This window comes from Eublepharis macularius, chromosome 2 (assembly GCF_028583425.1).
Source record: "Eublepharis macularius isolate TG4126 chromosome 2, MPM_Emac_v1.0, whole genome shotgun sequence".
In the NCBI taxonomy this organism is placed as follows: domain Eukaryota; kingdom Metazoa; phylum Chordata; class Lepidosauria; order Squamata; family Eublepharidae; genus Eublepharis; species Eublepharis macularius.
The window spans coordinates 53,152,528-53,167,323 of NC_072791.1; the positions used below are offsets into that span (position 1 = coordinate 53,152,528).

Below are 14,796 nucleotides of genomic sequence, written 5' to 3' on the forward strand. Positions count from 1 at the left end.
GTAGATTAAGCTGAGTATGTGTGACTTGTCTAAAGTCACCCAGCAACCTTCCATAGCAGAGTGGGGATTCAAACCTGATTCCCCATACTGTAACCACAACACCATACTCTTAACTATAATTGGCTGTAATCATCATTTTTAAAAAATCATTCATGAGTATCTGCAGATGGATTTACAAAGTGTTTTACAAGCTCTTGGCTTCATATCATTTTTAAAAAACTGTCATGTGTTTGCAGTATATTGATAATGCAGTAGAGCATTTAATTTCCACTGACTCACTAGAATTCATACTGGCTTTACTTGCAATGAATTTGTAGTTATTCTTGGTGCACGAGTGAAGCAAACTACACCACAGAAACCTCTGCAGCTTCAGATATGGAAACAGTATTTGTTATATGTATGGAATACATGCATTAATGTATTTCGTTGTGACATCAGCACAAAGTCACTGCTAGTTGGTGGGACTGTGACATATGTTCTGTCCATTCCATTGTTTATACTGCTGTTCCTTCAAGGAGTCCAAGACAGGATACATGGTTTTCCCTTTAACTTCGCAACAATCACATGCAATAGGTTAGGTTTAGACAGGGAGTTATTATGTATGTGGTCCAAGAGTAGCCAGCAAGCTCCATAGCTGAGTTGGGACCTGAACCTAGCTCCTCCTAGTCTTACTCACAATATCATAATTATTTTCAATTACTTAACATATTTTTGAGATATGGTGGTTATAAAGTAACATAGAACTGGTTTATAATGAACTTGCTCTTCTGTATTGGTGTGGGTTAACCATTCTCTTTCCACTTTTATTTTTCAAACTTTGAGTGCTTTTTCTTAATGTTAATATGTTTATATTGCTATGTTATGTCAGAAGTTTGATAGTCATTGAATAGGTATTTATTCATACCAAGTTTAAATAGAATATTTAAGATTTTGAATCTTAAGATGGAGATTTTAAAAACATATGGTATGTTTCCAAAAATACAGTAACATAAATACAATAGCCAGCTGAAGAAACTATTAATAATTTTAACTTTTTATTTTTTTATATATTTCTTTTTGTAGGAGAAGCAGATTTAGCATTGTTAATTAAACCAATCTGGCAACCTAAATAACAAGGATTGTACTTCACAAAAAACTAAAGGAAATTTAGCATTCCATTTCCTTTAGTTTACTAAACTAAAATGCTACTACTAATGATAATTTTATTTTTATTTAAAACATTTACTAGCTGTCTTTCCACCTTTGAGGAGTTCAAGAGGGATTTCAATATAAAATATAAACTAAAAATACATCAAAACACAGTTAAAATTACTCATATTAAAAGGTGGCTAAACAAAAGCCATTCTATTTTTTTTTTAAGTCTTCAGCTGCCTCCTAAAGAAAGAGTGAGGGGCCAGTTGCACTTTCCTGGGGATATGATTCTATAATTATGCGGCTGCTACTGAAAAGGCCCCCTCTTGTAGACTCAACCAACTGAGCTTTTGGTTGATGGGACAGTCAGAAGGGTCTCTCTGCTGTGATCTTAACTTCTAGGCAAGAAGGTAGGGGAGAAGATGGTCCTTTGATTACCCTGGTCGCAGGCTATGTTGGGCTTTAAAAGATAGAACCGACACCTTGAATTGGGCTCAGGAATGGATTGGTAGCCAGTGTAATTGCTGCAATATTGGGGTCCCATGTTCCAGTAGCTGGCCCCAACCAGCAGTCCAGCTGCAGCATTTTGTACTAGCTGCAGCTTCTGAACAATCTTCACAGGTCGCCCCAAATAAAGCATATTGCAATAGTGCAGTCTAGTTGTAACTAGCATGGATCTAGATCTAACTGAACCAGGAATGGGTGCATTAGACAAACTAGCCAAAGCTGGGCAAATGCACTCCCAGCCACCATGCTTTCTAACGTGACCACTGTGTCAAGCAGTAGTCCTCAGCTGTGAACCTGACTTTTCAAGGGGAGTATAATCCCATCCAAGATAGGCGAGATCTCACTTTGCTGATCAGTCTTTTTACTAATTCAGATAACCTCTCTCTTGTCAGGATTAAGCACCATCTTGTTCACCCTCATCCAGCCCATTACTGACTTCAAGTACTGGTTCAGAACATCAACAGCACCTTGGAAATACTACTACTACTACTACTACTACTACTGCTACTACTACTACTACTACTAGATTGGTTCTACTCAGTTGGCAAATGGATCCTTCATGTCATCCCCCTTCTGGCTGCAACTCCTTGACTCCTAAAAAGCTACTTCAGGAAGTCAGGAGACCCTTGGAACAAGAGTGACTCTTCAAACATTATTCAGGGAGTAAAGAAGTTTTATTGAATATTATTAGGGGAGATACAATTTTGCTATAAACATTAAATGTATACATTATAGAACAGAGGTGACTAAAATTTTGATCTATGATATAGGTGAGAGCACGGCAAGTGAAAGGGGAGCAGAATATATTTGGGGGAACATCTGCCTTCCTCTGATTAGGAATGGCATGGGATGCAGCATGGGTGTCTGCATTGGGGAGGGAAAATGGGAAAAAATTCTCTTTGAATGAGTGGAAGTGCACTTCCCCTCTCAGAAAGGGTCATTGAGATTCAATCCAACATTTCTTAATTATAGAGAATCTAACAACTAACTTCTTACATTATCCCTTTGATACTTAAAAACTCTATCAGACCCTAGTTATGCTGTAATCACTTAGATGCATTTAATTAAATACTATTGTTATGTTTTGTTATTGTTTCATTAATGAGATGCTATATTCTGAGAAGTTATGTATCCCATGTACTCTTCTGCATCCTGTAAAGTAATACATAACTGAAACTCTTGTAAAAAGTATCTTGTGTTCTCCATACAGCAGAAAAACAGACCACTTTAGCATACTGCATTGTTATATATACTATTTATTCCGATTGTATTTCATGTAAAAGAGTTTAAGCAAAGTTGTTTTAGGAATATAGGATGATATATGTCTTCCATTCTGAACCTGTAAGAAAAAAGAAAGAAACTATCAACTACATTAAAATTTACTCATAAAACATTTATATATTAATTTCCTGCTAAAGTAGTTACAGTGACATGAGCACACAAAAAATGTAAAAGGATGTCATTCATGGGGAAGATTATCTGTATCCAGCTCTGGGACTATGTGCACGGTTCCAAAACTCATATCCAGTGATAAGAAGATAATCTCCACTGCCCAAGTAACTGTTGAGTTGCTATTCAAGTCATGCGTAATGTAGACATGAATGCAGAGTTTACTGATGACAAATTTGCAAGAAGCTTTCAAATATAAAAGAAAACTATACATACACACACAAATTATATTTCATATATATTTATGTATTTAGAAAAGCTCATTGATGCTTTTCCAAAGAACATGCTTGAGCTGCCTCAAAATGCGACAAAAAAGAAAACAGCATATAAAAGTCCAGTGTCCACAAACAATAAATTAAAAGAGCTGAAGAATCTTGCACCTTGTAAACTTCAGGTTTGAGGTCAAATATTACTTTTATGGGTGGGGAAATGTTCTAGAACGTTGTTATCACAGTTACAAAAAATGAAGATCCTAAATACATGCAATACTAACAGCTAAATCCTAAACAGAGTTACACCCTTCCAAGTCCACTGACTTCTAAATAGATTTAGAAAAGTAGAACTCTTAGAATTGCACTGGACCACATGTTCTACATAAAACAATGACAACTTAGGGTCAAGCTAGATGTGCAGGTTTTTAAAGAGTTGGGTCTGGGTTACTCAGATCCAATTCGGGTTTCCTGCAGCCACATAGCAACCACAGGGAAAGATTGTTAACAAATAAAGGAGAGCCCAAATGGCCTCGGAATGCCTCTCTGGGGAGAGGAGAGGCTCCTCCCTCACCCCTCAAACCATTTTCCCATGTCACAATAGCAGGGGGGAGTTTTTTCCCCATTTTTACTGCTCCAGATAGAACAGAAAAAACAGAGGGGAAACCTCCCTCCTATGCTATTTTGCTAGGGGGAAACGTCTTGAGGGGCGAGGGGAACCCAGACCCAACTCTTTAAAAACCTGCACATCTAGCTTGACCCTTAAATTGAGTCACTAAACCAAAAGAGGGTAAATTTTTACATGGCACATATCAAATACCTTTGAAATGTAATTTTCAGCTACATTTAAGTTTTGCTCCTCTTCCAGCCTGTTGCTAGCTTTCATTGCACTTACTTAAGACGAAAAAGAAAGCATTTTACTAGTTTGTATTGCTGATTTCCAGAGCGTAAGACTCCTGTATGACAATGTTATATTGTGTTTAAGTGCTGGCAGTTCCAGATCCTCATACTGGAAATAAAATGTGCACGCACGCGCGCGCACGCACACACACACACACACACTAAGGATTTCACTCACCATTTTGGAAAGAGTTCCATGTTCTCCTTCCTGAGCTGATGGAGATTAGGGGGGACTGTGTCTTTTTTAGCTTCATTTCTGTTTCACTAAATGATATTGAAATTTCTTCACTGGAAACATGATCCTTTTTCAAAAGTAATTTGATTTCTTCTCATTGGTAGATCAATTTAATTTTTTTTGACCATCTGATACCCTTTAAAGAAGGTATGTAACTTCCTGGATGCTCCTGCTTCATAAGATTCCACTTCTAGGGTAACATCGTTATGTTTCTCATATCCTCTCAGGCACTTGCTCCAATAGTCTTTGTTTTTATTCCAAAACAATTGTGAAACACGTGTAGTTTTTGTACACAGTTTCTTGCAGTCATAACATGCTCAAATGTGATCAACAGTACAGTCCCAAACAGGATTAGGATTGCTCTGTAAATGTCAGGTCTATTCAGTTTATGCTGTTGGAGATTTCTCACTGTCATTTAGACTAAAGTACTGAAAATATGTTAATATTCTCACCCACCCCATTTGCTCTTTGGCTACAAGAACAAAATCAGAGACCACAGTTTATCTAGTCCTCAAAGATGATGTGGAATAGTGGTATGAAAGTGGCCAAAATGGACCTCTCATCTTCAAATCCTCTATGAGAGACTGGTAAGAAATGTAAGTTACTTTCACATCTCCTGTGTTCTGTAGCTCTCCCGGTGCTACAGTTGTGTTAAAAGTAGTACTTTTAGTAGTACTTTTAGTAGTACTTTTAACAGTTACAGAAGAATATAATTCAATTGGCATTCTATATCATAATTTTATACCATATAATAATTACATTATATTTGCATATGACCACTTGAAAGGATTCTACTCCAGCCATTTACACACATCTTAAAGGCATTTTGAAAATTCACCATTAGATACAAATAATATTCCAGGCTTAACTTTGATAACTATGGAGCTGAAGATCACTGTACAATAAAAATGCCATTGTATCAAAAGTAGTTGCCACTAACAAAACTTCTTAAGAGTCCCAACTAAATGCCTGACCATACAAGATGCAGTAGTTATGTGCAACATTTCCCCCTTGCAGAACTAATAGCAATTTCTGGAATGATTTAGATGGGATTAGACGGGGAAAAGAGTAATTCCCTTGCTAACGCTGCTCCAATTGAATTCAGAGCCTATGCATTTGTTTTAACACAAAAAAATAACAAAAATCATGTTGAAGAAGGGAGCTTTGACTCTTGAAAGCTTGCAATCTGAAAATATTGTTGGTCTCTAATGTGCCTTTGGACTAAAATCCTGCTGTTCGGCTGCAGACCAATACGGCTACCCACCTAAACAAAAAATCTAATCACTGATCTTCTGCATTGTATGTGATTTGGCCCAACAGCATGTAGGCCATAATCAAGAGAACCATATTAGACTTATTTCTTAAATACCATGTTATGGGACTTAGAGAAGTTCTGAAACTTGAGGAAACTTCAAAGGCAGACTGTGATGCCATATCCCAAGAGATATCCTTATATCCCAAGAGGAGAAATGTTTGAAGAGGGTGTGTTCCTATAACAACTTACAATTATAGCTAATGTTCTCCCCATTCTCACTGAATTTTAAAACTGTCTATATTACATTATATGAAACAACTGCATTTGTTTTCAAAATGGTGTTAAGGTTGACGTTTAGCTTTCCAAAAGCTGCAAACAGATGCACACAATCCTCCAAGAATAGGATCACTTACCAGATGGACTTTGATATCTCCAGTAAGATTTAATTGGGGTTACCGTGTTTAAACCAACTTTGCTACTGGGTCTTACTGATGCATCCAAGCAAATGGCACAGACAAACACCAGTTTTTCTAACCTTATTACTAACTGTAACAGAACACATTTTTAAGGTGAAATAGGGAAGCGCTAGAGACAAGAAATATACCTGATGTGAGAGTCATTTATATTTGCTATTTAATTACAACATTTGCACACTGCTTTTCAACCATTATGAAACTCCAAGCATTTGAAATGGTTGCCAGGATTTTGGGGTCTGTGGACAGTCCCTGAAGATGCATATAAAAGACCTTCTAGAAATAGCCAATAAAGCAGCAGAGAAAATACCTTGGACCAGAACATGCCCCCCCCCACACACACACACCCTCCACAGGCAAGTGATCTCTTATAGAGGAAAGGGCAAGATTTTTGAAGGCGGATGTAAGTTTTTGCTGCCTTTCTCCTCTCCATTACTAGAAGCAAGTTTCTGACTAATGGGAAATTGTTATTAATCAAGGAGGTTTCAGAACTCACCTGAGCTCTCACCCTTGGTTGGTCTGGCCAGGCTGAAAACACCTGAAATCAGAGAAGGGTGTGTGTCAAAGAGAGCCTTGAGATGGAGGGAGAAAGCTGCCCACTAAAGGATGCCCAGAAGACAGCATTGTTGGCTCAGGAGTCCACGGTGCTTTCCGAGGGCGTCAGGAGCGCTTGTGTGAAAGAGAACCCCTATAGGGAGTTCCATACTCACCTAGGAGTAGCAGGGCAGGATTCAGACCCATGGTTGCACCTAGGAAACAGAGACGACTATAAGCCGAGAGAGTCAGCCACTCGGGGGTTAAGCAGAGAAGGCATTCTCCCCCACCCCACCCCACTCCTCCCTCCCGTATGAGGGGGCAATTACCTCTGGGTCGGTGGGTGGGGCAGCTGGCAAGGGGTCCCTCTGGAGGGCCAACCTGTTTCTGAGACCGGATTGCTCCTAGCGAACGAAGCGCGCTGGGCAAGGCGAGGAAGGGAGCCTTTGCTGTGCGGCTGTCGCGAGGGGTTAGGAAGATGCAGAGGAAAGCGCCAGCGGCTGGAGGCGGCGCAGCCCGGCCACCGGAATGTCTGCCTGGACCAGCGCTCGAGCCGGAGGGACCGCGCGCCCAGGCTTTAAACCCTGCCCAGGCGCATGAGCACTGGGCAGGCAGCGGCATCCTGGGTGGCCTGGGAAGGCGGTTGACCCGCAGGGGAGGGAGGGCGCGAAGGAGCCCCGGGCGGGCCGGGGCCTTTGGCAGCGCTGGCTTCTGACGAGGCGGCAGCTGCACGCGGGCCGTGCCTCTGCCGCGAACAGGTGCGCTTCGCTATGGCGCGGAGAGCTCAGCAGCACCGAGAGCCCACGCTTGCCCTCAGCCCCCTTGGAAACCCGGCTACCTGCCTTCCATGGCTGTGCCTTGTTGGCTCTCGGCCACAAGGAGGAGGGAGACGGCCCTTTCAGGCGTGATGCTTGCGCGCGCTTTGGGCCGCGAGGGACCCTGAGCGACACCAGGCGCCCGCACCCGCGCCCGGCTCCCTTCCTCACTTCCAAGGGTCGAGTTAGGAACATATAGCTGCCTTCTGGAGGGACGTGGGAATTGTCTGTCGCAAAGGGTGGCTTGGCTTTTCCTTCGGGAGGACAGGCACGCGGACTGCACGGGTCATGCGGGACTACAACCTTTGCGTACTATCGTGTGTGGATGGGGTGAGAGAGTTTAATAAGTATGCTTATTAATAATAAGCATACTTATTACTTATTACTTTAATGAGTGTTAATAAAGATTAATGCTAAAAAGGAAGAAACAGGATCAGGGTGCTTAAATGGCATATTTAATCTCATACTTTCCTCCTACTTCTGCCCTTTGCCCAGAGGACAGAAATTACATTGGCTACAGATGCAAGTCGATTCTGTTTTCTGGAGGGATGAGCCAAGTTTCCTCTATACTTCTCCCAACACTCTTCTTTGCCAGAGCAACCAAGAAGTTAAAAATGGGCAAAACACACTGAGTAGTAGCATCCTATATTTACAAAGCGTTCCTTTATGCTTTTGGATAGACCAGAAGCAATGCAAACGTGCTTAATGATCTTAGAAGCAGCAGCTTGACCTTTTGGATTCTGGAAGGGTTGTCCAAAAGCCCTGTTTGGTCTACAGTCTATCTGGTGCCTCCAGTTGTTCCAGAGACTAGCTGACCCAAGTGGGTGTGGGAGGGAATAAGCAAGAAAACAAAATTTAGTCCTGTAAAGACAAGTGAGATCCATATCCTTTATTTCTTTGAGGGGTGGATAAAAATCATAGCCACATTTGCTACATGAATCCTTAATATTCCTTAATTCTAATTCTGTTTTCAGGCCCTACTCATACAAAAAAGAAATCCTTTTGCATGTATCTCACTATGCTTGAACTCCTGTATTCGAGAGAGAAGCTAACACAGGCAGAGTGAGGTGAGCATACGCTATTCTCTCGGCCTGTTTATTCATATGATGGACTGATCCACACCATGCAGTTTCCATTAATCACAAAAAGAATAACTACTTTTCCTCTGAAAGAGATATCATTCTCACATTACTTTGGTTGGTTTCTTTTTGTGAGACTGTATGCCTAAGTACACAAATAAGATAATTGCTCATGAATTACCCATATGGAGGCGCTCACAATTGTTCACCTTTGTTCAAGGAAGAGATGGCTTTAGGGGCTACTCTGCTAACCAGTTTTCCCTTAAAGCTGAGAATTTTCCTTTGTCTTTCCTTTGTCCATTTTATTTTTCAAAGCTTTACTGCCAGTTATATCATAAGCTTTCTTGTAGCTGGAAGCATTCCCCAAGAGTTAAAGGGCATTTCTGTGAAAGACTGTGGGAATGCCTTTTACAATGAGAACCATTTAAGACAACTATTTCTGGTTCAAAATAAGAGCACCTATGTAAATCCTTTTTGATGTCTGTTCAACTAGTTGAAGTCAAACTGATATACTAGTAAGAGACCCTCTGGTGACTTGATTACTTGACCTGAGGAAAGGGAGAAAACTACTACTAGTAGTAGTATCTTTGTCTTTAATTACTTTCCAAATGTTTTACGAGGGGCAAAATTATTTTTTACCATGTTTTATCATGTTTCAGAGAAATAGAATCCTTAAAAATCTGGTTGTCTCGTCAAATTCTCTGCTATAGAATAAGGGGCCTGTGCTATGTAGCTGTTGTTTCCCTCTTATGAAAATACTAAAATTTTCACCCATCGTCTAAGTTTTTTGTTATAGTAAAAATAAACTACAATTCTGGGTTTCTTAATTGTCCAATGTATAACTGAGTATCATCCCATTACCTTTGGATACAATAGTTAAATAATTCCCTGTTTACTGGAATCTGGCATCACATTAGTAGAACATTGATATGATCTGGGAAGCCCAACCTTTTTGTGAGATCATTATTTTTATGAGCAAATATGCTTTGCAGAGACAGCAAAGAACAGAATGCAAAAAATTCCACTTCAGAACTTCTACGGACATATTGATAACATTGCGTAGAAACATTGGGTAGTGTTTGATCTATATTTTCAGAATCACACCATGTTACAGCCTCTTATTAAACTTAATCTAATCCTTGTTGTGAATTCCAGTTATTGGGAAAGAACCAAACATACATTTGGGTGCCCACGTTCAGACATCATGACAAACTGGACTCTTCAACTTCCATCCTGAACAAGAGACTAGGAAGGGTGGAGGATATGAGCCTGTTAATGAGGATTGTGCTTGTCACAGACACACTGGACATCTGAGTGGTGTTGACAGTGCCATCCTAAGCATGATTACACCCTTTAAAGTCCATTGAAATCAATGAGCATAGAAGGGTGTAATGCTCCTTAGGATGGCATTGTGAAGCTTCCACTTCATCAGAATATGAATAGAATTTTCACAATAGGATGCATATTAAAGCATGTCTTTAAACAACCTGCATAAAAGTGTTGTTTTACCTGTGGAGTGTTCAGATACTCCAAACTGTGATGTCTGTGTTTTGGAAAAATAATCATTAAGAGGGACAAAGATAAAACTCAGGTTTTACTTTGTAACTGCGGAGGCCAAACTAGATATCTCACATTCTTCTAAGATTTGATGGCAGTTGCATCAGGGACAAGGAGTATCCCAATCAGGATTATATTTTGAGGGATACTTAACAGGACAAAATAGTAACTCTAGCAGGAGGCAATTAAGGTTAGCAAAATGACATGAAGGGTTAAATTCTCTCCTCCTATGTCATGACCCTGACCTGGGTAACTTTCTCCTCACATTAGCTATTAAACCTCAAGAGTGAGGGAGAGGTCTGGATTACTTTACGTCTCATATAATTTGGCTTCTTATTCCAATGTCTCTTTTTCTCCAGGTTTCATACTTTCACTGAGTTGTGCTTCCAAACAGTAGCTGTGCTTGTGATTGCTTCTGCTACATTATTATGGGCTCCTCACTTCACCAAGTGGTGACCAGTTCCTGGGGCTGCAATATCTATCTTCGTTCTCTATAGACAAGAAAACATTAGAGACATATGATGTCTTTGTAATATTTCCTTTATTCATTAATATGCAAGTAGAAAACTGGTGGAGCCAAAAAGGCATCCTTCGGGAAAACAGGATCTGCTACCTCTACATCATGTTCTCAGAGAAAGACCCTGCACCCCATGCTTTACTTTAGCCAGCTCAAAACTTGCTTCTCTTCATCCCAAACTCAAGCTCAGACTGACTTTTTCATACGCCATCTCTGAGGCAGACAGACAGACAATATCCCTTTGCCAGTTCTCTTCAGCTGGTAGCGTATCACACTTTTCCAGGGTGTTCGGAACTTGGAAAAGTAGTCTCGTCACTGAAGTCCTGAATAAAAATTTTTAAAACCCAGCCAGGAAGATTATGTCAGCAGACTTTGTCATTTATGGGTCTTGGTAATCTAATGCTCTAGTTTCAAAACAGAAAAGGTGAATTAACAGCTGATTCCTCTGTTTTAGTGATGATCTTATTTCCTTCCTGCTAGTATAGAACATAAAACTACAGCTCTAGGATTACACCAGAGATTTATTACCTTTTCTGTCTCCTTTCATAAAATACATTGGCTAAATTGTTGTGTATCAGACCAAGTAATATGTGTAGGCTTAGTTTCAAAAGATATACAGTTTGCCAGTTAGACACTTGTTTACAAGATTGCACTTGAATTATTTGGTCATATTAATGAAAATATAAACACAAGAATGACCACTTGTAGCATGAAAAATGTTGATTCAGAAAACATCCCAAGCGACACAAATATTTGTAAAAACAAGACTATTTGGTGTATTGTTGCATGAGCCAATCTTCCTCAGGTTTGTTTCACAGTCTTCTAATATGGGATAAAGTTGATCTTTAAGTAAGGCACTCCATGGAAGCTGAGGATTATAGAATGAATAAATTTGCTGGTTATGTATACAGATGGATGTTTAATGCAGTTTGAAACTGAGTAGTGTAAATAGATAGCAGTCTGACTCGTTCCATTAATAGCACCAGAATAGATGTGCCCAAGCACAGTATGCACCAACTTCTAAAGACTCTTTCTTAGGGCCCATCATAACAAAATTCCTATTTCCCCACTAGAAATATCCCTGTGTAGAAAGCCCATTGTGTGGGACAATGGCTCATGTAGGATGAATGTACTCTTGGAAATGGTGGCTCGCTTTCAAGCATGCTGTATACAATTGTCAGAGATGATAGTCTACACATAGATTACATGCAGTTTCTTACCAATTGTATGGCATCTAACCCTTGTCTACCTAAGATTTCACATTATTCCATACCAACAGAGACAGAAACTTTTCACTGAATTAAGTATGCGAATTTTCACACAGATCCAGAAGAGTCTCATAAATCTTCTTTGTCCTCTGCAGAAGTCCACCTGAACTGTTGTTTTAATAGGACTTTTAGTTGAATGAACATAATTTCATTTTCATTACACATGATTAAAGTAATTTCTGAAACAGCATTTGAACATTGTGGGCATGGGATTATACTTATTAAAAATTGAAAATGAACGAACTGAAAATGGATATAAATACCAATATAGAATATTGCCAGGGAACACTGAATCCAGATAACTAGTATGTTCACAATGTTTATAGATGTGTTCTTAACAGACGTAGAAGAAATACTTATACTGAGTTGCATAAGGAGAATGGTCTGTACCTGAATGCCTTTGAACACAGTTCTTGGAGAATGTTGGAATTCAATCACATTTACTACTATAAATCTATCTTGGCAATTATCAGGGCAATAAATCTAACTTTTATGCTTTCTGTTGTACAGGTCTTCACATGTAGCTTTTAATATCTATTTGGTTCTTTAATAATAGCCTCAGTATGACAAATCCAGGTGCAGAATTGCACACAGTATTTTTACACCCAGATATTCATTTTAATCTGGATTTTTCAGGACTGAAAGTACAGTTGTGCTTTATAAAAATATATAATGATTATCAAAACCTACATTTGCATCAACTGTGAGTCACAACCTAATGGCAAGTATTTTCTGGATTAGAAAGGCAGCTCACTGTTGCATTAAGGTTTCAACAGAGTCTTAAGTAAATACAAATGGAGGACCCACAGGAGGTACACGAAGACTCTGGTTACTCTGCTTCTCTCCCTCTTGCTTTTCTTCTTTGCTCCACCATCCTTGCTTGCAGCCTCTTGCTGTTCCTTCTCTCCGCCTATATCTTTCCAGGATCCAGAAAACGGCTACAAAGGTTGGGGGCTATAAGGTGGCTTTCAGATTTTATACACCTTTAGCCACAGTTAGAGGAAGACCGTGCCTCTGTTGCAACAGGATTGGGTCCCAATATGGGAATGATTTAAAAGTATGGGGAAGTATGGAAAAAATCAGCCTGGGATGATTAGTTTACCTGACAGGTGGCCAGCTCAGGCTTGTTGGACAAAGGCTGGGTAGTGGTTTTATTGATTTACCTGAGTGGCAAACTTGATTAACAAAGACCAGGAGATGGCTGATGTCCTAGTCTCACTTATGATTAATTTCTCAGGGAACTGCGCATTGTAAGGCAGATTCCTTGATGGTCTTAGAAGATCAGTCTTCAAACATGGCTAGAATTTTGATGACCATCAGGAAGGCAGAAAAATAGAACTATCATAAAGGGAGTGTCCAGGTCCCAAGGGCAGCTGGCTATGTTCCTATCAATGAGTCAGTTTTTCCTGCAGCCTGATCTTAATGTGTCAGTGTGATATCAAATAATGGCCTCTCTCTCTCCTGCAATCACAGACAGCATATGGCCTGAGAAGTCGAGGTGGCCAGAAGACAACATTTCTGCCCCGGGTTGCTTTCAGGTTTATTGCTGAGCACACAGAGTGATTCCACACACGTTGGATAATGCACTTCCAATCCTCTTTATAGATCATTCAGAATGGATTTTTTTGTGTGCAAAAAAAAAAAATCCACCTCAAACGATTGCTAAAGTGCATCAAAAGTGCATTATCCAATGTGTGCGGAATCAGCCAGTAACTTGTTGGGGTTAGGAGCTACTGCATTCAGGGTAATCAGGATCGCTTAGTTCTGGGGGGTCTGAGAATCATAGTTAGCCAAAAAGGCTAATTTCTGAGTACAGTTTGGGATAACCTGGTTTGCAGAGAAATAATCGGAGGGATTGGGTTGTTGTTCTCCCCACCCCACCCCACCCCACCCCACCCCTGTGAATGCTTTGCCACCACAGTAGCAAGGCTGGGTGGCATCTCTGCCCTGCATTGCCTATTTGCATTGACTCCTGGGAAGGGGGCAGTGGTCAGGCAGCCTTTCCTCTGTTTGCCCAGGCTGCTCTATCAGCAATGGCATGGTATGGGTGGGGCGAGGGAGGTTGAGGACTTAATATCCTTGCCCACTAGTGTTGCTAGGTCCACTGCAGCCCAAACCGGGGGATGTGGGAGGGCACATCTTGCACACATCTTGTACTCATCTTGCACACACACTCCAGAGCATTTCCTTATCATATGGGAATGATGTCAGTCACCAAGTAACAAGGAAGTGAAGGCCTCTGGGAGGTGGCAGGCTGGTTGCACCCTCACACCTGCAGACATGCACAAGCCCATCATTTTTTCTGTCCTTCACGGGCTCTTGCAGCAGCTTCCTAGGGTATGCTAGTCAGGTTTCTAGGTCACTCTGTTCTGCGTCACTTTCACCTTTCATTCTATGGAGCATTTTTTGTGGGCGAGCTAGTGGCATCAACCAGTCAGGACATCACCATAAAAGGGCCAGTGCTGTATTTTTCCATTCTGTGGTTCAGGATGGACCAGGAGGGCTGTGGTTTGAGGCTGCAGCTCTCTGTGGTGGCTGGTGTTCTTTCCTGTGAGTATGGCAGCCAAGTTCATGGCCATCCATACTTCCTCCCTGGGACCTCTCTTCAGGCCTTTCCTCGCCAGGTACCAATTTACAACTGTTATGGGACTAGGCTTGGCTGCCATGGGGCTCCCTGCAGGGACTTTGAGACTTATTCTTTCAGGATTGGGACTGAAATCTAGTTGCTGAGATGGGCCTGTGGCCACCTCGCATTCAAAGCATGAGGCAATGGAAGTTGCGTGTCTATGAATCATACACATGTTGGCAACTGGCCTGGTCAGCATGCACGAGGGCATCCATTGGCAGAGGGCCTCTAGCAGTGTCCT

General features: G+C 40.8%; 1 protein-coding gene across 1 annotated transcript in view; it reads right to left on the minus strand.

Annotated features, from left to right (window-relative positions):
- COCH (cochlin) overlaps positions 1 to 7,222 on the minus strand; it is a 44,334-nt gene extending 37,112 nt beyond the window's left edge. The window contains exons 1-3 of the mRNA XM_054971373.1: positions 7,023 to 7,222; positions 6,870 to 6,908; positions 6,656 to 6,697 (exon numbers count right to left, since the gene is read on the minus strand). Coding sequence (XP_054827348.1) covers positions 6,656 to 6,697; positions 6,870 to 6,900 — 73 coding nt within the window. The 5' untranslated portion in view covers positions 6,901 to 6,908; positions 7,023 to 7,222. The remainder of the gene's footprint in view (positions 1 to 6,655; positions 6,698 to 6,869; positions 6,909 to 7,022) is intronic.
- Positions 7,223 to 14,796: the final 7,574 nt, after the last annotated feature.